General features: G+C 37.1%; 1 protein-coding gene and 1 pseudogene across 1 annotated transcript; one reads left to right on the forward strand and one right to left on the reverse strand.

Annotated features, from left to right (window-relative positions):
* CYP4V2 (cytochrome P450 family 4 subfamily V member 2) lies at positions 1–23,791 on the forward strand. The gene is made up of 11 exons (XM_019736068.3): positions 1–822; positions 7,333–7,445; positions 8,776–8,861; positions 9,623–9,813; positions 10,189–10,258; positions 12,942–13,068; positions 15,498–15,683; positions 16,816–16,918; positions 20,840–20,974; positions 21,065–21,244; positions 21,961–23,791. The coding sequence occupies exons 1-11, from the start codon at positions 612–614 to the stop codon at positions 22,131–22,133; spliced, it is 1,575 nt and encodes a 524-aa protein (XP_019591627.3). The 5' UTR covers positions 1–611; the 3' UTR covers positions 22,134–23,791.
* Positions 19,488–20,360, reverse strand: LOC141571226 (protein SET-like; annotated as a pseudogene).
* Positions 23,792–23,953: the final 162 nt, after the last annotated feature.

A 23,953-nucleotide genomic window follows, 5' to 3' on the forward strand; every position in this document is an offset into this window, starting at 1 on the left:
CCTCTTTATTTCAATTTTAAAACAGCTCACCTTAACTGGAATTCTCCCATGCCCAGCAGCGGAGTCCTGTAACCCGAAGATTAGCCCACCCTCGCTGCAGCGCGCCTCTCCATCACCAAGCTGTCTTAATTTCATTCCGTTCTCCGCCCCACTGAACTGCTTTCATTTACTTTCAGCACACTCTATAGAGCCCTGAAACTGTCTTCCGGTCTTTCGTTTTCTGCTTGAACCAAGCAATGAGGCCCGCGTGCATTCTGTAGGCTTTTGTCCTGCATAACGACAACCCCACTGCCACTCCCCACCCCTGTGGTGCTTTCCTCGGAGCCTGGGAGGTTCCAACCTAGTCCCGAGGGGCAGGGCGGCCCGTGCAGCGGGAGGTCCCGCTTGTGGGTGGCCAGGCTGGTGCCTACCCCAGCCGGAGAAGGAAGAAGTGAACGCGCCTGGGGCCACTTCTTCCCACTCCGGGACGTGCCCGCCTCCAGGAGTCCGGGAACTCCTCCCAGCACTGCACTTGAACTCCAGGGGCTGGACCACGCCTTCGACCCCAAGCACCCCGCCCCTGCTGTCATTTTAGTCTCAGTCCCAGTGCGAAGCTGACCACTCGTGCAAGGATGGCGCCGTGGCTGGTGAACATCGGGCAGAACGTGCTGCTCTGGGGCGCGCTGAGTGCTGTCTCCCTGGTGGGCGCCACCCTAATCGTGAACCTCCTGAAGATGTTGGCGAGCTACGTGCAGAAATGGCATCACATGAGGGCAATCCCGAGCATACCGGGCTTCCTCCCCTTTTTGGGACACTCGCTGATCATAAAGCCGGACTCGAGAGGTAAGAGACCGCGCTCAGGCCCCCCGCATCCCCACGCGAGGGCCGGTGGGCTCCCTGCCCGCGCGAACCCGCCTAGCCGAGAGTCCTAGGCATGCAGGAGCTGCTCCGGGAGCTGGAGCCCTGGGGACACACCGCCAGCTCTTCCTCATCAGCCTGGAACACTAGGACTTGCAGTGCGAGCTGCTAGGAGAGAGGAGACTCCATCACCCCCTGGAGAATGGATTCCCAGTTGAATCCAGTTTTCCTTTTCACACCTGACACAATTGCTAGTGCCCTCCGTTCCATATGAACTTTATGTGGACTATAGAATACAGTATTTCTAAACTCCTGTCTTTATGCTTTTTCTCTTCTCCTTTTCCCAGTTCCAAGCTGCTCCAATCTCAAAACATTGTCTTTTCTTCTGCCTTTGCAATTAAAGCCTTAAGGGCAGAAATACTTTAGATCTCTCTCTCTCTCGATCTTTCTCTCTCTCTCTCTCTCTCTCTCTCTCTCTCTCTCTCTCTCCCTCTCCCCCTCTCCCCCTCTCCCCGTCTCCCCCTCTCCCCCTCTCCCCCTCTCCCCCTCTCCCCCTCTCCCCCTCTCCCCCTCTCCCCCTCTCCCCCCCTCTCTCTCCCTCTCTCTCTCTAACAAGGAACTAGAGATTCATTTGAGCCCCACCCCACCCCCACCCCCACCCCCTCCATCACAAGACTTGACCACTACTTTCATTTCTTAGCCCTTTTAAGGAGGTTACATAATAACAATAAGTAAATTACCAACGTAGGGCCTTACTGAAAACTCATACAGCAAGTTTTAAAAGCCTTATTTATTAAAAAGTGAATTGGTTTTTTTTATTGAAATCATCTTTTAAATAGATAAATTGATATTATGCTTTGTTGATGGGAAAAAATCAGGTTAAGTTAGAAAGCTCGCAAAAGTACCTGATATTTGCAATTCCCCCCTCAGGGTGTGTGAATTAGATCTTAACACTTCATTTGCATGGGTGTATAAGTTGTGACACCAAGAGCTGAAAAGATTTGCCCAAAATGAAGTATTTTAAAATGAGCCCAGGCATTACCATATCAATGACTATATTCCCCGTGTTTAACTTTACATCCCCATGACTATTTTGTAACTACCAATTTGTATTTCTTACTCCCTTCACCTTTTTCACCCTGGCCCCCAACCCCCTCCGATGTGTCACCCCCACTAGCCAGGGGGATCACTTCTTAAATTATATAAATGTGCAATAACTATGCTGTGCACCTGAAATTAATATAAAATAATATTGAATATCAATGGTAATTAATAAATTTAAAAAGGGGGGAGGGAAATGGGAATAAGAGGTCCAAATTTCCAAAAAAAAACAACACAAATAAGTCATGGGGATGTAATGTACAGCATGGGGAATATAGTCAATAATATTGTGATAGTGTGGTACGTACGGTGTTAGATGTTTGCTGGACTTATCATGGTGATCACTTCTTTAAGTATATAAATGTTGAATTACTAGGATTTACCCCTGAAACTAATATAATATTGTGTGTTAGCTATATTTTTTAATAAAAATATAGGACAACAACAATAAAAATAAAAAAAAAATGAGCCCAGGACTACAGCCCAGTTCCCCCTCAGATTGTTAATAGTTTTACAGGCTGAATATCAACTCTAAAGCTTAAAGGATTGTTTCTTTTCCACTTCTCTTACTCCAAATAAAAATAATGCCATTATTTCAACTTCATAGGAATATGATGAAGCCTCATGGGAGAATGTTACCAAAGTACTGAAAATATTTCTGGCAGAAGAAATCCAAGTAAACTTCACCAACTAACTTCAATGTGACTAAGGTTATAAACAATGCAACAACACATTTAGATACGAAAATTACATTTGCAAAAATCATCATGGCTAATACTAAATGCAGAGTTAATCTTTCCTTCTACTTTAAGGCTTTATATATTAAAAATAATTATATAGAAATATAGACTCTCCCTAGCCCCCAACAAGAAACGATATACTTACGTCTCATCATATTCTTTTGGTGAATTTTTCTAACAATTGAAATTTCTATTGGAGAAGACCTGTTTCAAAAACAAACTGTGAGTTGATGGATTATTAAAAGTAATTCCTCTTGGAGTTGTTTTCTGAGTGAAGAGAATGACAATATACTGTCTTTTACAAAGGAACTTTTTAATCCATCAACAAGTACTGGATTTTGGCATCAGACAAACCTTTGCTCAGTTTCCAGCTTTACAACCAAGTTGTTTGAGAGGTTGTTAAAATCTCTCTAAGTTAAAGTTTTTTACCCTTTATTTGTAAAAGTAAATTATATTACAGAGTTATTTTAAAGATTAAATTTAATGCAGCTTCTAGATCACTATCTAAAATTTGATTAAAGTAAATTCTTTAGTTGTCACTCATGCATTTATTGAGGCCCTGCTTTGTGCCCAGAATTGAGCTCAGCAAACTTGGGGATATAAGAACATTCTAAGATATATTCCCTGTTCTCAGTAACCTTGTCTCTTATACTAGAGATGGTGGCTTTCACCTTGTGGCTACTATTCAAAGTTTGGCCTCAATAATCTCAGCTAGAGTATTGCAGTTGACTTCTAACTAGCCTTTTGAACTCTAATGTCTTGTTTTTCCAGTCCATTATGTCAACACCTGCCTTCTCCAGCTGCTCCCTGCTATTGGACCTGATACCTTCAAACCAAAGATTTAGACCAAGGCAGTCAGTATATTAGCATGACATGATATTTTGATACTGGAGATCTGACCTAGCTCTTTTCACAGCAATTTAGCCAATTGTTTTGACTGGAAGACATTTTGAAGCAGTATGATGTAATGGTTAAGGTGGAACATTTCTGAGCCTCGATAACTTGGGTACAAAGCCAGGTTCCACCATCTATTATTAGCTCTGTAATATTGGCCAGGTTACTTAACTGTGGACCATTTCCTCAGTTGTTTAGTGATTTTCACAATAGGCTTCTCATCTCACTGTGGTGAGACTTAGCTAGCCTGCTCCTCTTTATCCGTCCCTACCTAGATTTTGCTAGCAGTGTAATGAGGCTTCCGCCTCGTTTCCTAAAGTGTAGTCAGTTCCCTAGCTAGTGCTCCAGTCCTCCCTCGACCTCATGTTGAATTCCTTGGGCTCTGTCTAACCTTTGCCAGGTCTTTTCTCTGAGGTCTGGGCCCTGTGTCTTAATCCTTTAGTTATTGGCTACTGTCCTGTTTCCACCCATATGGCACTCACCAATGTGGTATTCGTGCCTGAGAGATTTGTCATTGTTTGACCTCCCTTAATGCCAGGCTGCATTCCCTGGATTGAAGCCTCACAGATACCAGCATGGAAAGTGTTGACTCTCACGTTTTCCTCACTACTTCAGTATTGTAATTGGGATCAATGGTCACCATTTCCTGACACTCAACACAAGGGCCAGCCATAAAGCAGGGCCAGGGTGCCTAAACCCGGCTGCAGCAAATCCCAGCCCCCTCCCAGAAGCTTCCCGTGGTCCCAGCATACCCAAGTTATTCACAAATCTCAGACACATTATTAGTGTTATTGTCCTACAAAATACAACTCCAGCCATGCTAGTCCTCATCAGAAACGTTCAGTTATTGCCTAGAGCCTATAAATGAAAACCAAACTTCCATAGCCCTCCAACGCTCCACTCTCATCCACCAAGGTGATCATCCCCCATCCTATGCTTTGGCTGAACCTACAGGAAATTTTCAGCCCTCCATGCCTCTGCTCTGCTATTTCTGCTGTGGGGTTTACATTCTTTTTCCTCACCCTAACTTTTCTTTTCCTGCCTATAAAAAGCCAACTCATTCTTTCACACTCAAATTCCAACTCTTTCATGAAATTTCTCCAGTCCTCTCAATGAAAATCAATAACTCCTCAGACTTAAACTTCTATTTTAACACCCGTTTCATTTTATCTGGTATTGTGATCAGTTACAGAAGTGACCCTCTCCCATGATTATAAGTTCCTTGATAGTAGGGATTGGGTCCTGTAGAGGTGCGTATTCTTTGCCTGTGGAATGCATGTGTGAGCATTTTGTATTTTTAGGGATAATTAAGGTATTTCCATCATATTAATTCTCATTTCTTGACATGTCCTGGATTCGATGGACTACCAAATTTCCTTATGTAAGCCCAACATTGTCCACAATGCTGCTCAGTAATTTATTTTAGCTCAATGATTCTTTCTTATACTCACTATGATTGTTCTTCCACATTTTTGTCACATTTCCAAACCAAATTCCACCTCCTACACTCTTAAGGTGTAAGCTTTTTTTCCCTATATCAAAGAAAATATAGACAATATAGACAAAATATGTAAGACTTTGATGAAAGAAATTAAAGAAGACACAAATAAATGGAAAGATATTCCATGCTCATGGACAGGAAGAATTCACATTGTTAAAATGTCCATACTACTGAAAGCAATCTACAAATTCAGTGCCATTCTTATCAAAGACTTATTTATATATTTGTGGTATGTGTTCGTCTCTAACTAATAAAATATTTTTTTAAACATTCTTCCAGCTTACTTCTTATTCTCTACCTTCAGAAAAATAAAACTCCCTTTACTTTTAAAATTTTGTTTATTTAAATAATTTTAGAACTCTAGAAAATTTGTAAAACTAGTACAGAGAAAGTTCACATATGCCGTCTACCCAGCCTCCTCTTATGGTGACATTTTACATAACTAGTATAATGATCATAACTAGAAAATTAATATTTGTACAATGTTCCTAACAAAACTATAGCCCTTATTTTAATTTCACAACTTTTCCTAGTAATGTGCTTTTCCTGTTCCAGGATTCAATCCAAGATCTCACCCGACATTTAGTAATTGTGTTTCCTTGTGTTATGTTCCGTAATATTTGTCTTTTCTAATCTGTGATCATTTGTCAGTCTTTCCATGTCTGTCATGACCTTAATACTTTTGCTGAGTGTTGGTCAGGTATTTTGCAAAATGTCTCTCAGTTTGGATTTGTCTGTTGTTTTTCTCATAATTGGTTGAGATTATGCATTTTTGGGAAGAATTCCATACAAGTGATGTTGAGAGTTTTTCCTTTAAGATCAAGAACAAAACAAGAATACCTACTCTCACCACTTTTATTTAACATAGTATTAGAAGACCTAGCAGAGCATTTAGGCAAGAAAAAAAAATGAATCCAAATTGGAAAGGAAGAAGTTAAACTGCCTTCCCTTTACAGATGATATGATTGTACATGTAGAAAATCCTAAGGACTTCACTAAAAAACAGAACTAATAAACAAATTCAGTAAAATTGCAGGATATAAAATTAATGTACAAAATCAGTTGCATTTCTTTATGCTAATAATGAACTATAAGGAAGAGAAATTGAGAAAACAGCCCCACTTACAATTGAATCAAAAAGAATAAAATACCTAGGAATGAATTTAACCAAGAAAATGAAAGTCCTGTGTACTGAAAACTGTAAGACTTTGATGAAAGAAATTAAAGAAGACACAAATAAATGGAAAGATATTCCATGCTCATGGACAGGAAGAATTCACATTGTTAAAATGTCCATACTACTGAAAGCAATCAACAGATTCAGTGCCATTCTTATCAAAATTCCAATGGCATTTTACACACACACACACACACACACACACACACAATGAGCAAGCAATATTATCATAAAATTTACATGGAACCACAAAAAACCCTGAATAGCCAAAGCAATCTTGAAAAAGAAGAACAAAGCTGGAGGCATTACAAGTCCTAATTTTAAACTATATTACAAAGCTATAATAATGAAAACAGTATGGAATTGGCATAAAAACATACACATTGATCAATGGAAAGAATTGAGAGCCCAGAAATAAACTCATGCAAATATGATCAATTAAGTTACAACAAAAGAGACTATGTACCATGTACAATATTCCATTATATATCTATTCCACATCTTCTTTATCCAATCACCTATTGATGGACACAAGTTGCTTCCATGTCTTGGCTATTTAAATAGTGTTTCCAAGACCAAGGGTGCATATATCTTTTTGGATTAGTGTTTTCAGATTCTTTGGGTAAATACCCAGAAGACGAATTACTGGATCATGTGGTAGTTCTATTCTCAATCATTTGAGGAACCTCAATCCTGTTTTAGAGAGAGTGGAAGGGAAGCATCTATCTACCAGTGATGGAGACGCAGGACAGGTTTTCCTTCTTATAAAAGAGTAGCCTGAGGCAAAACCTGGAGAAATTTAATAGCCTCAGTGTTCTTGGGAAAGGCACATGATAAGGCTCACCACAAGTATCCCCAATGTTTGGCATTTCACAGTTAGCCAGGTCATTTCATATGTGTTATCTCACTCATGATTAAATTAAATTACCTTCATAATTCGTTAAATCATTTAATAGGGACCTATGTTTTACCTTTAAGATGTGAGAGACCTGGGAGATACTAATTGAGTGCCCAAAGTGAAAAAGTAAAAAACCCAAAAGACACTATAAGAAACTCATTCAAAATTAAATGTTTTCTCCCAGAATTTTTTAAGCAGGTCATTTATTACACCGAAGAAAACCGAAACGTGTCACTGTTGAAACTATGGCTTGGGCCAATGCCAGTAGTGGCCATGTATAATGCAGATGTTGTGGAGGTGAGTCTGTGGTAAATATCAATATTCCACTGTATATTTGATGGTGTGAGAACTTATCAGAATTAATATAGTGAATATGTCCTTATATTTAATTGACTTCAGTACATTGAGCATTCCGTTAAATATTTTAGACTATGTAGGTACCATTTAATGCTTTCCAGGTATAGTCTGAATCCTGGGGAGAGTAGTAGCCTCTAGATGTCTATACCCATTTGTTATCAGGTCCCAATACATTTATTCCTTTTTGGAAAGTCTGCAGGATATGGTTTTATAGAACTATAAATAGATTTTTCTATCAGGTGAGCACATGTTACCAGCCAGGCACTGTTTTAAGATTCCAAAAATATAAGACTAATCAAATATGAGTTTTTTGCCTCAAAATTCTTAGTCTCATATCCATTATACATTTATTATTCCAAGTTAATTTCCCTAAAAGAGATGCTAATCTGATATTGATTTGTCAGATATTATTAATCCATGCTATTGAAATTACTCCTCGAAAAATGGTATACTTTTTACTTATTATTGTGACATTGGGGAAATTGTGGTTTGAGGAGACAAAGATTTGAGTCAGGGAATAAAAATGGGATAAACAGACCGTCTCTTCATGGAACAAAATTAAAAAGAGAATTTCCTAGGAAATTTTGTCTTTCTTAGTTATTGTGGTGAAAATGTTGGTGTTTCTTTGGTACCAGACAGCAGAATCCTGGTCCAGAGTAGATAATAAACGGGCCAAACATAGGATTTCAGCCATTGCTGACTTAGTATAAGTACGTATGTGGATCAAGATCTGCCCAGAGTAGGGAACTTGAGCCAGAAGCCTGAGAAGTACTTTTTGTTTAGTACGCTTATCCCTTCTACTTCACTTTGACTTAAAATGTGACCCAGTAACACTCATGGCTCCCAATTTAGTTATACCCTGGAGACATTCAAAAGTGTACCTCTAGTACAAGCCTTTATCCTGAGTCTCACACCTGCTTTCAGACCATGGCTACTTGAATGCCTCCAAGTCAACATACTTGAAAATGAACTTGCGATTTCCATCTTCCTAGATCTGGTCATCCTTGGATTCATCTGCCTCATACCCCTTGCTCCTCACCCTCAGCTCCTTTCCCTCAACTCCATTTAGCCTCTAAGACTAAATGACAGTTATATGTTCAAAACTTTAACTGAAATTCTTTGAGGCACAGGAAAGAAAATTAATCACAGAGAAAGAACGGTTATGAAATGTTGCTTTAAAAAGTAGTTGTGTTCTAACCAGGTATTCTTATAATTGAGATGATTGTTTTGGTATCTATATCTCTCTCTTTTTCCCACCTCTCTTTTTAAGGTGATTTTAACTAATTCAAAGGAAATTGAGAAATCCTTTATGTATAAGTTCCTAGAACCATGGCTTGGCTTAGGACTTCTTACAAGGTACGTCAGTGTAAATTTCTAAAGCTTTCTCGTGGATAACTTGTTATGTGAGCAATTGACACAAGTTAGCCTTCCTATAGCAAGATTGTACTAGTATCAGGTAGTAGGGAGACGCTGGAAGGAAAGGTTGGGTGGAAATGGGCATTTGACATACAGGAATCCAGGTTGTATAGTCTTCTCTAGCCACAGTATCCAGTAATGATGGTCAGCAGTGTTCCAAGAATTAGAAGGTCCTGAAATAAATGGAGTAAAGAAAAGGAGTATTTGGAGCAGGGAAATTTTGAAAACTCAGTGAAAAGGCAGTCAGCCTCAAAGATGTATAGTAACCTCAATCCTTGAGCTGGCATCCAGAAATAGGACTCCATTGACTGAGAAAGAGAAAGGTAGAAAGCTTGTGGTGACTTTGGAGAATTCAGATAGTAGAGATCAGAGTAGATTCATCGAGCACATCAATCTTTTGAGGACTAAAGTAGTGATAGAGGGGAGGAAATAAATTCTAATCTTTAGAAACTTAGAATTTACAAGTTTAGAAAAATTCTAAAATTTTTCAATTTGTATGAATGCTCTTTAAATATTGATATAGAAAAATATCCAAAATATTCATGTTCTGTAACTATATGAATCTTTCTTTGTCATTTTGACCAAAGCATCTGAGAATCGATAGTTTAAGTTGTTTCAGTAGAATTTTATTGTCTTGACTATACTTTATTTGTTTGGGATATCGCTTTTCTTTTATTTGTAACCATGTATTGCATTTCTAGCACTGGAAACAAATGGCGCTCCCGGAGAAAAATGTTAACACCCACTTTCCATTTTACAATTCTGGAAGATTTCTTAGACGTCATGAATGAACAATCGAATATATTGGTTAATAAGTTAGAAAAACATGTTAACCAAGAAGCATTTAACTGCTTTTTTTACATCACTCTTTGTGCCTTAGATATAATCTGTGGTAAGTCTCACTGATTTGTTTATAAATGCATGGTGTAAGGATAAAATGACCCAAATAGAAAATAACATCCATTGGGAGGCAAATGAAGGGTTTGGAAAGGATATTGGATTGTTCTGGGTAGTCCTATGCTAAATTAGCCACCTTAGAGGCAGCAGCCACTGTGAGGGCTTTGAGCAGAGCAGTCACAGAGCCAATATGCCAGGGAGGTCAGAGGGAAGAAAGGGAATAGGGGAAGCAAAAGGTACAAGAGTGAAAAAGTGGGACAAACAATTCTAAAATATATTAGAACGTATGTCTTTTTTCAAGTCTCTACCACTGGAAAATAAACACATATGTGCTTGAATTGAATGGTTGCTTCTCACCCATATTTTACAGAAACGGCTATGGGCAAGAATATTGACGCTCAGAGTAATAATGATTCTGAGTATGTCCGTGCAGTTTATAGGTAAATGGAGTCCTTTTAATTATTTTAAAAATTGTTTTTGATTAGGGCTTTAAAAAATTATCACTAATATTTTTTTTTGTCTGTGTTGTATTGTTTTGTTTTAGAGTAAAACACTATACTAAAAATCCTAATCATTTAAGCATGTATTTCAACAGTAGAGGAATGGTGGTATAAATTACAGCACACCCAAATTATGCAGTAATTTTAAATGATTATTTTATAATATTTCAGAGATTACATTATGGTGCTAAGTGATAAAAGAAAGATAAAATTTTTAAAATTTTTTCAGGTACAGTTGATATTCAGTATTATTTTATATTAGTTTCAGGTGTACAGCATATTGGTTAGACATTTCTATAATTTAAGAAGTGATCCCCTCTCTAATCATCTAATCTATCAGGGGTGCCAAAAAAATGAACACTTTGGTCAGTGTTGCTCAAGCAGTAGTTCACCGTAATTGCAGAAGTCAAATGTGACTTTTAGTCATCTTTTGTTATCAGTACATATTGAGCATTACAATTTTAATACAGTTTTTCCCTTTCTTAAAATGTGTGTACATTTTTTGGCACCGTGTGTGTGTGTGTGTGTCTATCACATCTTTACATTTTTTTTATCCAGTCATCTATTGATGGACACATGAGTTGCTTCCATATCTTAGCTATTGTAAATAGCATTGCAATGAACATAGCAGTGCAGATTAGTGTTTTGGATTTCTTAGGATAAATACCGAGGAATAAAATTTCTGGATCATAAGGTAGTTTCATTTTTAATTTTTTGAGGAAACTCCAAACCATTTTTTGTAGTGGCTCCACCAATTTGCAATCCCACCAACAGTGTATCAGAGTTCCCTTTTCTCCAAATCCTCTTCAACACTTGTTTGTTGATTTATTGATAAAGGCCATTTTGACAGGTATGAAGTGATATCTCATTGTGGTTTTAATTTGCATTTCTCTAATGATTAGTGTCATTGAGCTTCTTTTCATGTCTATTGGCCTCATGTATGTCCTTTTTGGAGAAATGTGTATTCAGATCTTCTAACCATTTTTAAATTGGATTGCTTATTTTTTTGGCGTTAAGTTGTATGAGTTCTTTATAAATTTTGGATATTAACCCCTTATCAGATGTATCACTAGGGAATATCTCCCACCATTCAGTAGGCTGTATTTTCATTTTGTTGATTGTTTCCTTTGTTGTGCAAAACTTTTTAGTTTGATATAGTCCCATTTATTTATATTTTCTTTTGTTTCCTTTGCCCAAGGAGATAGATCATAAAAAATACCACTAATAGCAATGTCAGAGAGTTTACTGCTTATGTTTTTTCTAGGAGTTTTATGGTTTCGGGTCTTACATTTAAGTCTTTAACCCATTTTGAGTTGATTCTTGTATATGGTGTAAGGAGGAGGTCCAGTTTCATTTTTTATATGTATCTGTCCAGTTTTCCCAGCACCATTTGTGGAATAGACTGTCTTTACCGCACTGTAAGTTCTTGCCTCCTTTGTCATAGATTAAATGACCATAGAGGAATAAGTTTATTTCTGGGATCTCTATTCTGTTCTATTGATCTATGTGTTTGTTTTTATGGCAATACCATGCTATTTTGATTACTATAGTCTTGTGGTATATTTTGATATCAGATAGCATAAAAATAATCTTTTTAGTATGATGGTATAAAACTTTATTCATAGAAAAACTATAATATCCTGTACCAGAATGTTAGCTGTGATTATTGTTGTTTTGTGTGCTTCTCTTTCTTATTGTGTTTTGTTTTTGTTGTTATTTACAGTTCTTTCCCATATTTTCTGCACTGATTATGTACTATTTTTTAATTGAAATAATCATTGTAATTTAAAAAAAATTGCTTTATTATTTAGCTATTAAGAGGCAGGGCCAGGATTTAATTTGATGTATTCTATCTTTAAGTCCACTGCTCATTTCATTTCACCTTAACAAATATTTATTTAGCATATATATAAAATCTGTCGATCACTGTATAAGGTAGTGTTCCATAAAACAGAATAATTGAGATAAGCATTGATTGAAACAAATAAATAAAAGCATAAGTTTTAATAATTGCTTAGAAAGAAAAAAATCAAGTTAATATTAGAGAGGAAAACAGGTCCCACAGATTGAGTGACCAGTAAAGGCCTTTCTGAAGAGTTGGTCTCTAAGCCAGTCACAATGGAGGAGATCATATAGACATCTTTCTGCTCTGTCACTGGAAATGACGAGGGAGATACTCAGGACAGGTATGTGACAGATGGATTTTAATGAACACTTTTCTGTTGAGGAAGACAACTAGTTTTCTGTCACTCCAGAGGAGTGATGTGGCAAATGAGTGAACATTTAAAAAAAGTAGATTTCATTTTATCCTGTGGTACAAGAGCTACAGGCAGCTGTGGCCATCTGGAACTCTTCCTGGAAAACAGAAGCAGAGATCAGATGGCCATCTAGTAAGGATGTTTTATAATAGATTCTTCTAAAGAGCCCACTCATTTTTTAAGTTTCAGTGGTGTAATAACCCATGCGTTTATTGTTGAGCATAAAGCAGGGATTTCTTAGTAGCCTCTAAGATGAATCATCATCATTGTCATACATTACTCTCATTAAGACCGGGTGCCAAATAGGTGCTCAAGCAATACACATTTTTGATGTATCAGCTGATGTATTTTTATCCTATTTATAGGATGAGTGATGTGATATATCGAAGAATGAGGGTGCCTTGGCTCTGGCTTGACTTTTCATTCCTTATGTTTAAAGAAGGATGGGAACACAAAAGGTGCCTAAAGATTGTACATGCTTTTACCAACAAGGTAAGTCCTCGATTTTTTTTATTGTGGTGAAACACACATTACATAAAATGTACCATTATAGCCATTTTAAATGTACCATTCAGTGGCATTAAGTGAGTTAACGATGTTATGCAACCATCACTGCTATCCATTTCTGGAACTTTTATATGTCCATGATTTTTATGTTTTATTAGTGTAACCAGTGTAGGACCATGGGGCCTGTGTGTCATAAAGTAATTAAATAATAATGGAAATTATTGAATAATAATGGATTGAATAATAATGGGAAAAAGTAGTGACATGATTACATTTAAATTAGGTATGCACCAAATATTAATTAAGCACTTACTAGTTGGTAAACAAGTGTTAGAAATATAGTAATAATGTTCCCTACCCTGAAACTGGTTATCCTAGTAGGGGAGTTTGTCTATAAACAAGTAATTACAAAATGTGATATGAGCTATGATTATTTATTAACAAACAGGGTGCTAAGTTAAAAGAATAAAGAGACAAGAGTCTGTGTTATAAGAATCTTCTGGAAAATGTTTGGATTAGGCAGTAGTTTTCAAAGGCAAAGGGTATTTATAGCAGTATCTTAACTTGGTTCCAATTTTAGCATATGTACTGCCGAAGCGAGCACTATATCTTAACTTGGAAAAGAAAAATTAACTAGATATTGTTTTCAATAACAAGGAGATGGTAATGTTGTTTTGGCTACAGGATGTCAGTCTTTGTGTTAAAGATGTGTTTATGAAAAAGCAAAATTGAATTGAAAATATACATCAAATTATAACTTAAAGATACTGATAAAAGTGCCTTAGTAATTATATTTATTCTTTGTTGTAAATTTTGGTTTAAAGTATATTGGAATCGCTTCCTTTCAGTGAGGTGCTGCCTACCATGAACAGATCAAGTGGTTACAGATTCAGTAGATGTTAGATGAATGAGATCTTGGATTGAGCTGCCCACAGTGAAGTGGAGTGTAATCACCTGGCAATAGGAAAATGGTGAACAGTTTGTATTCTATGGGTATAATAACACTTTCCCTCAAATTCCATACATTAGTATCAATAATTAATGAATTCCAAATTGGATGGACAATAAATATTTAATAAATATTGAAAATTGTGTACTGAACACTAGGGGTCCACCCAGAATAAAAGAAAACATGGTGTTTTGCCCTTCAAAGAACTTGGGATCTGTTCATTCAAACCACTTAGTAGAAGGTTTGGTCAATTGCCTGACAGGAAAAGGAAGTTGAAATGTATAACCAAATTATGTGTTTGGGTTTTTATTCTTTTATTCATTCAACAAGTATCTGACTAACATTCTTAGAATGCCAAGCAGTATTGTAAAAGTTGAAAATATATCAATGAACAAAGACATATTGCTGCTACATGGATGATACGTTCAATTTGGAGGAGAATGACACTAACTAGTAGCAAACACAATAATGTCAGGTGGTAAGTGAAATGGAAAAAATTAAGTAGGCTTGGGAAGATAATGAGTGCTAGGGACTAGGGTGGCAATGATCAGGGAAGGTATTTCTGATAGTGTGACCATAAGCAGAGCCCTGAAAGAAGTGGGGGAGCCAGTCATGCATTTGAGGATAATGCATTCTAGGCAGAAGGAACAGCAAGCATACAGAGTGATTCTTATCTCCAATACAACATGTAATTAGAGTGATCTTAACTCAGTCTATTATATAAAGACTGCATTCTCTCCACCACCTAAACTTTTTCTCATTAACTCATTCAGAACTCGAGGGTCCTATTTAGTAAGCTACTACTACTCTATTCCCATGCTGAAAAACTGCAAAAATTGCCCTTGGAAATCATGAATTTGTCTTATATCAAATTTATTTTTATAAGTCTTATCAGGGGCGGCCAGATGGCTCAGTTGGTTAGAGCACGAGCTCTGAACAACAGGGTTGCATGTTAGATTCCCACGTGGGCCAGTGAGATGTTCCCTCCACAACTAGATTGAAGACAATGAGCTGCCACTGCGCTTCTGGAAGGGTTGCCAGATGGCTCAGTTGGTTAGAGCGCCAGCTCCCAACAAGGTTGCCAGTTCAATTCCTGCCTGGGATGGTGGACTGCGCTGCCTGCAACTAAAGATTGAAAACGATGACGACTTGGAGCTGAGCTGTGCTCTCCACAGATAGACTGAAGGACAATGACTTGGAGCTGATGGGTCCTGGAGAAACACACCATTCCCCAATATTCCCCAATCACCCCCCCCAAAATAAACCAAGTCTTATCAAATAAGACCCTAAAAATGTTAACAGGAAGCTTTACTATGTTTTTCACAAAAGCCTAAGTTATTGTTGAGTTAGAAAGAACAGGACAGTGTAGAAAAAATTAAAGGAGCTAGTATATTTTCATTGGAAAATATACTAGTATGCTATGTCAAATTCCAAACAAAAGCATGTGATTGTTTAAATCGTACAGGTCATCGCTGAACGGGCCAATGAACTAAAAAGGGATGAAGAATGTAAAGGTGATGACAAGGGCACTACCTTCTCCAAAAATAAACGCCAGGCTTTTCTTGACTTGCTTTTGAATGTGACTGATGATGAAGGGAACAAGCTAAGTCATAATGATATTCGAGAAGAAGTGGACACTTTCATGTTTGAGGTATTTTGTATTATCATGTTAATTTCAGGTGTTATTAAACCAATGCCACTTTTTTGAAAGAATCTTTAGCATGATTTTTAAAAATGTATTGAAAATTTAAAGTAGCTTAATATAACTGAGAAAGAGTCATTTTCTGTAGAGTCAGTTTCTGTAGAGTGTTTTGTATTTTGCCTATACTAACTCAGCAAGGATTAAATGAGATTATCAATGTCTTGATGTGGAGAATATTACTTAGAACCACACATATACTCCCTCCCTACCTTACAAATAGGAGAAGGTAGAAAAGTACAGATCTGGAAAGTTGGCTTAGGAAAGTCAGACTTTTTTTCCCTGAGTAAAGGTCTAGTGCACTCAGTTTCCTCGGAATGCCTCTTCTCAGCCTGGCCCAGCCACTTCTCACCAAACGTGCAACTCTGTGTAGCCTTGGGATCCCTCTCTAAGGAGAGGCCTCCACTTTGAAGGGATTGTTTTGTTTGTTTGCTTCTCACCAAGGTGAAATACTGTACAAAATTTATTTGTTATGTCCTGGGGTTATAGTTACAATGGTCAAATCTGGAGACAATTCCAAATAAAGTTAGCAATCCTAATCTTAATAGAACCATGTTTTTATTTATTTATTTATTTATTTTTAATTTTTCAAATTAAAGGTTATTGGGATGACAGTTGTTAGTAAAGTTACATAAATTTCAGGTGTACAATTCTGTATTACATCCTCTGTTAATCACACTGTATGTTCACCATCCAGAGTCAGTTCTCCTTCCATCACCATGTATTTGATCTCCTTTACCCTCATCTACCACTCTCCTCCCACCTTACCCTCTGGTAACCACTACTATTGTCCGTGTCTATGAGTTTTTGTTTCTCATTTGCTTGTCTTGTTCTTTTGTTATTTTTGGTTTATATACCACATATCAGTGAAATCATATGGTTCTCTACTTTTCGCTCTGACTTATTTCGCTTAACATTATAATCTCAAGACCCATCCATGTTGTCACAAATGGTCCTATTTCATCTTTTCTTACCGCGGAATAGTATTCCATTGTGTATATATACCACAACTTTTTAACCATTTGTCTATTGAAGGATATTTTGAACGATGTTTTTTAAACTACTTTTTTTCTTACACTTGTAGGGACATGATACAACAGCAGCTGCAATCAACTGGGCCTTATATTTATTGGGTTCTTATCCAGAAGTCCAGAAAACATTGGACAATGAACTGGATGAAGTGTTCGGTATGTTTGGCCCCTTCACTAGTTACACTGTGGGTCTCAAGTCAGCAAATGTCCTTCTTACTCCTTAAGGATGTGTAATAGGACCTACTCTATATACACTAATAAGCAGGAAGGCTTCCATATGGGATCCCTTCCAGTACTGGTCTTTGCAAGGTCTCATCCCTTCATATACAGGCATTTGCTAATTTCCTGGCATGTGACAGCACTTGGCTAGATCAATGTTACTGTTTTCAAGGACCTCACTGCTTAATAGATGAAACAGACATTGCATATAAAGCATCATATCACAGCTATCTGCTTGAGTGATATGAAGAATGTGCTATTTGATAGCAGACAGGAGAAGGTGAAGCTAGTTAGAGGGATCAAGGAAAGTGGTTTCATACAGGATTGCTTCTGGCTACAAATGAGAGAAAAGATGGGTTAAGCTGACAGGACATAAATTTCTACTATACAACCAGCATTGCCATCAGATTCTCAAGCTTGTTCTTTTTTTCTCTGTCATCTTTACCATCATGACTTTTCTTCTCTTCATTGTTGTTCCAGGTCTCATGGTTATCTTTAAGGCAAGAAGAAAGATGAGGAGGGCATGAAAGATGTGTTAGTTTCTTGGGACTGCTGTAACAAATTCTACCAACTAGGTGGCTTAAAACAACAGAAATTTATTCTCTCACAGTTCTGGAGGCCAGAGATCTAAAATCGGTGTCACTGACTGAATCAATGTGGTGGCAGGGCTTAGGGGAAACTCCATTCTTTGTCTCTTCTGGTGGCTACCAGCATTCCTTAGCTTATGGCCACCTCTGTCTCCATCTTCACATCTCTTTCTTTTCTATTATGTGTATGTAAAATTTCCCTCTGCCTCTCTCTTATAACATTTGTGATAGCATTTGGGGCCCACCTGAATAATCCAGGATAATCTCATTTTAAGATGCTTAACTTAATAAAATCTTCAAAGATACCTTTTCCCAAATAAGGTAATATTTACAGGTTCCAGAGATTAGGACCTGATATATTTGGGGGCATGATCAGCCTACCACAAAAAGGCTATGCATTGTGCCATCAATGTTATCCTTTGTTTAATCACATGTCACCTGGCTTCCCATAGCTGGAAGGAAAAAGGAAAAGGTTGGGCTGACCAATCAACAAAGTAGTATCTGATGTATTTTCATAAAGAGAAGAAGTGGGGAAGGAAAAATAAAGGAAAAAAGGAGAAAGGGGAAGGCATTCTAGAAAGAGGGGAACCAGATAAACAATGGCAGAGTGGAAAAGTTTGGAGGACAATAGTAACTAGCAAGGGACAGGACATTTGGGAGATGTGTTGAGAGGTAAAGTTGGAAAAGTAATATTGTGTTCATATTTTTTGAGGAATGGAATTTCATATCAAGAGGGAAGGCTATTTTGTAGATTGGAGACAATCTAAACATCTTGGCTCTGTTTCAGTCATTTGATTTTTTTTTCATATCAATTTTAATTCCTCTCAGATCACCTCTGGTGGGTAAATTTAGTATTTAAAAACACACTTCTTTTGGAATATGGTCACATATTTGTATCCTCTACATTTTCTAGTTTATTGCTGGTCTCCCAAATGCTTTCAGATCCCACATAACTAATAACACCATTATTACTAGAATCTTTATTCTGCTGCTTCTCATGTTTTTGTTAATTGTGCCTTACCATTTTTTCTACCTCCCCCAGTATTAGTTTTAAAACATTTTGAGCAACTGATCTTTGTATATTGAGATGCAAGTATTAATTACTTTTGTTATTATTTTTTTACTGTGGTAAACTTCACAAATAACATAAAATTAACCTGTGTGTGTATGTATCTGTGTATGCATTTAGTTTTTATCATAACAAAGCAACTTGTACACTTTCAATGTTTAAAACTAAACATTATCTTTTCTTTCCAGTGAAAGGAAAAGATAATTTAAAAATAAATAGGGACAAAATTACAATAGAGAATGTCAATTCTAAATAAGATTCTACAGGTTTGCTATTCTCCCATCAAGTGGCAGGACTCAAGTCATCATTAGGAGAGAATTGTATTTTAAAAATGTCTTCTTAAACTGCAAGGATGTCCATCAAACATCACAATTAAACATGCCAAAGGAGAAGCGATGTTGTCAAAATGCCCACTTAACCCACCCAAATGTCTCAAACCCACCTTTTGCGGACCTTCTATAAACCAAATTTTTTAACATGTTAATAAAATTTTTATGCAAGAGACAGTAGACAGACATGTGCTAACTATCTGTATTCACATAGATTCACAGTGTAATCTCTGAGCTCAATACACAGAGACAGAAGGGAAAAAGCTAGAATTCTATGCACCACTACACAAGGAGGGCTGAGCACCCTCCAGCCTCCAGCAGAGCTAAGGGAACAGAAAGTTTTCCCACAGAGCATGGTGGTGTTGATTCCATAAAGTTTTTGTTGAGACAGGAAGGGATAACAATGAATTTGGAACAGAATGAGGTAGAGATTCTTTCACCAGTATTCTGCTCAAGGTATTTCCCCCCAACATAAGTTGAGAACCAGGGTGTAAAGGAGAACAGAGATCCATTAGTGTTCCTTATTCATCTTGTCCTTCATCCTCCCCTCCTTCCTCCCCCTCATCATCTTCTTCCCCTTCATCCTCATTCCCTTCTTCATTATCTTTCAATCCTCCTCCTTCATCCTCATCCTCATCCTCTTCTCCTTCTCTTCCTTCTTTATCATCATCACCTTTTTCTTCTCCTTCCCCTTATTTATCATCCATGTCAGGACCCAAGGTGTGCTGTATTGTATTTTGCCAAATATCATCTTTGATGACCTCTCCCAACTCATCTGCACTGCTTCAGAATGGCCGTAAACCAGAGAAAAAAAAATCCCTCTTGTTCCTCATGCTGTCTCTTCCTGCTGGCTTCATTCTGCATTTAAATTGAACATTTCATCAAATCCTTTCCAGATTTCTACATTGATGTCTGTGGATTTTGAAGATGGATCACCACTCTCACTCAGATGAAGTTCTTTGGGGAGAACTTTATTTTCAAAGGAAGGGTTTCAATCAAAGTGAAAATCTATTCTGTGACCTGATTTAATATTTTTAAATTCTGTCACTTCAATTCTGGTCAATTAACACAGTGCCTTTTCATCGTCCTCCCTAGGAAGTGCAGGCTTAGGGATAGTTGACAAATGTTACCCTCAAATTTGGGATTTTGGCAATTAATTACAATCTCTTCTGAAAAAAATGATTGGTGGAGTTATATTTCTGTTCTACCTTCAAAATCTCCTCACTGGCTTGTTCATTACATCAGTTTATTTCAATTTGTACTTAATCAATATGTTCAGTTGCTTCTTGCTGTTCTTTTTCTCCCTTTGGCAAATCCAGAGAGATTGATGTGTCCTCCAGCCTGGAGGTAGGAAGCAGTCTTGGTTTGTTTCTTGAGGTGGGAACAAAGGGCATTTGGGGTCATGCTCTGGGGAAAGACCAAGAATCTGACCCAAGAAAAGATACACTTCTGGAAGAAGCTCTGAGAACTCAAAATGAACTATTTTAAGTGTAGAATTTAGTGCCTTCACAATGTTGTGCAACTATCACCTCTAATTTCAAAACATTTCTGCACCCCAAAAAGAAACCCTATACCATTAATCAGCCACTTCCCATTTCCTCTTCCCCCAGCCCCTGTCAACACCTTATTTCTATCTCTATGGATTTATCTACTCTGTGTATTTCTTATATGACCTTTTATGTCTGGTTTCTTTTACTTAGTATATTATGTCATTTATTTTGATTATCTATAATATCAGAAATTCTATTTTAGCTCTGGGAATTTGACATTCAATGTATTGATTAAATTATTTTTTTTTAATGTCTTATCCCACGAGCCCTAATAACATTTTCATTTATTTTATTTCTTTTATTTATTTCATGTATTTAATCAGGGAAGTCTAATCGTCCTGCTACCTTAGAAGACCTGAAGAAACTTAAATATCTGGAATGTGTTATTAAGGAGACCCTTCGTATTTTTCCTTCAGTTCCTATGATTGCCCGTAACATTAATCAAAATTGCAAAATTGGTAAGAGTTCTATAATTAAAGCAGTAAGGAGAATGGATTTTTAATGTCTGTCTTGCTCCATTCTCATGTATATTGACTACTTCTTGACAGGGGAGTACGACATCTCGAAAGGCTGTCAAGCACTCATTGTTTTCTATGCACTGCATAGAGACCCCAAATACTTCCCAGATCCTGAAGAATTTAAGCCAGAGCGATTCTTTCCCGAGAATTCGAAAGGACGCCATCCATACGCATATGTGCCCTTCTCTGCTGGACCCAGAAACTGTATAGGTTTGTATTCAGAATTGGTTTGACCATTAGGCACCCGTGGTAGTGAGTTTCTCATAATAATTTCTTTGAGATGTAGTATCCCATGTACAAGGCTTTTTTAAAAAAAATAGTTGTTTTATTTTTTCTCTACTTTACTATACATTATTGATTTCAAATATGACTGTCATAAAGTGTATTGATCTCTTAGGGCTGTCCTAATAAAGTACCACAGACTGGGTGGCTTAAACAACAGGAATCTATTTCCTCACAGTTGTGAAGGCTAGAAGTCTAAGATCAAGGTGTCAGTAGGGCTGGTTTCTTCTGAGGCCTCACTCCTTGGTGGAAATGGCTATTTTCTCCCTATGCTTCCACATAGTTTTTCCTCTGTGTGTATTTGTGTCCTGATACGTAGTTGGTAACTGTATAGTAAATTACATTAAAGGCCCACTAAGAAAGCATTCGAGAGTAGTGATTCTCATGCTTCAAAGAGCCCAGGATTTAATCTAAGGTGCTGGAACAATATAGATTCCTAACCCACCTCAGCTATTCAGATGCACGGGGTGGTATCGAGGAAGGGCACTCAAGAATCTTCATTTTTAACAAGAGTCCCAGGTGATTCTGCTTCCTCCAGGGCCTTCTGTGAAAATGTCACATTGCTTGCTTCCTCTAATAGGATCTGTTTTTTCTCACATTTGAGAAACATGTAATTACAGTGATTTATTTACATTAATTTGAAGGTCAAAGATTTGCCATGATGGAAGAAAAGACCATTCTTTCCTGCATCCTGAGGCATTTTTGGGTAGAATCCACCCAGAAAAGAGAAGAAGTTGGTGTGTCAGGAGAGCTGATTCTTCGTCCAATTAATGGCATCTGGATCAAGTTGAAGAGGAGAAACACAGATGAATCTTAAGTGTGTTATTGGGCTGTGCCCTTCTCACAAATAAGGCCTTTCTGTAAGGGAAGCTTTGCATTTACAATTTACAGGTCATAAATTCAATATTCTTAATCCCTAGACCTAATTTTTTCTTGTCCTCACTTACCTTAGGGTCAAGTGTAACAAAGAAAAAGTTTTTATATTTTCATCACCACCATAGTTCTTACCCCTAGTCTTAATCCCAAAAGTAGAGTTGACTGATACTGGTACCCAAATAAGAATATAGCAAGTTTCTCAACAGAGGGAAATTTCAACTGATAGACCCAAAGGATATAATTCAGTTGGGGTCCCAGAATTTTTTAAGGTATTCTCGTTGACTCAGGAACATAAATACACATGTATACATATACATTTAGTTTGAAAAGGGTAAGCAATTAAGCACTTAGACTTAAGGAGCTTACGTTTTTAAAATTGTGTCAATGGCATCAGTTATGAGAAGAATTATTATGATGATACTTTTCAGATTTTATCAATTAGAATAGATGATTTATAAATTGACTCATAGGTTCTGTTCTCGTTTGACTATGTACTTATAGGCTTCATTTTATTCTACATAATATCATGATTACCTTTGTATGTCACATATTATTGGGAGAGATTCCTCCTGGTAGTCTCCAATCCCTCGCAGTGCCTCATAAGGTTGATTAATGGCTTTTGGAAGGACCTTAGAGTTCATCTCTTTATACACCTTTTTATTAGAAGTAAGGGAATAAGATCAATGAGAAGGTAAGTTTCCGTCCAAAGTCGTGCCACTGGTGGGTGACAGGGCTGGCAATAGGTAGAGGCCTATACTATAAACCTCTCCACTTCCAATATGATACACAATATTCTATTGTTTTATGAAACTCAGGTCTATAACCAGGTGTCTTATTAGAACACAGATCTTCTGCCTCTGATTTTGGCATATTTTTTCTAAATTCTTCCATCATTAAGGAAAATAGAAGCCGTTCATCTATATTTAGTAACTCAGTAATGTCTCACTTGGTTTACAGTTAAGCTCCCAGGAAATTCAATCCTCCAGAACATACCTGATACACATCCCCTGAATTTTAATTCTATCGATAATATCTCTATTCCCTCATTGAATGACTTTAAAAACTTTTTTTAAAATAAATAATTTAAATGAGATTGTTTCTTCAGTTTTCTCAAAGCAATAGCAGAGAGAAGCAACAAACAAGGAGGATGTAATATGTATTCTTCAGTGGATATCAAAGGAAGAGTTTACAAAACCAAAGCCATATTACAGTCTGGGACATTTAGGTCAGTGTCAACAGCTCTACCCACTTTATTATCTCAAAGAGCCCCAGAGCAGACAAGTCAGTCCCTAAGTGGATGAGAAACATTCAAGAAAGTATATTACATAGTAAAAAATGATTCCCATCACATGGCAAATTTCATTATCTAGAAGTGGATATATGTAGAAAATCTGTTCTGAGATGACTTTGGATAATTAAAGTTTTAGTCATGAAAATTAGTATTATTTCAGATCAAACATATGGTGATGGAAGGAGAACTGACTCTGGGTGGTGAACACACAATGGGATTTATAGATATGTAATACAGAATTGTACACCTGAAATCTATGTAACTTTACTAACAATTGTCACCCCAATAAACTTTAATTTAAAAAATTAGTATTATTTCTCAATTTTATGCACTTGCATTTAAACCTTGCGTTTTTTATTTTTCAGTGACCTTACACTAGACATGAAATTGCATTTAAAGATTTAAAGTAAAACATTGCTTAATGTTATCTTTTGACCTAACATCTTCATTTAGCCCCAGAATAATTTACT

This window comes from Rhinolophus sinicus, chromosome 16, assembly GCF_057876585.1.
Source record: "Rhinolophus sinicus isolate RSI-liver-muscle chromosome 16, RSI-T2T, whole genome shotgun sequence".
Lineage (NCBI taxonomy): Eukaryota > Metazoa > Chordata > Mammalia > Chiroptera > Rhinolophidae > Rhinolophus > Rhinolophus sinicus.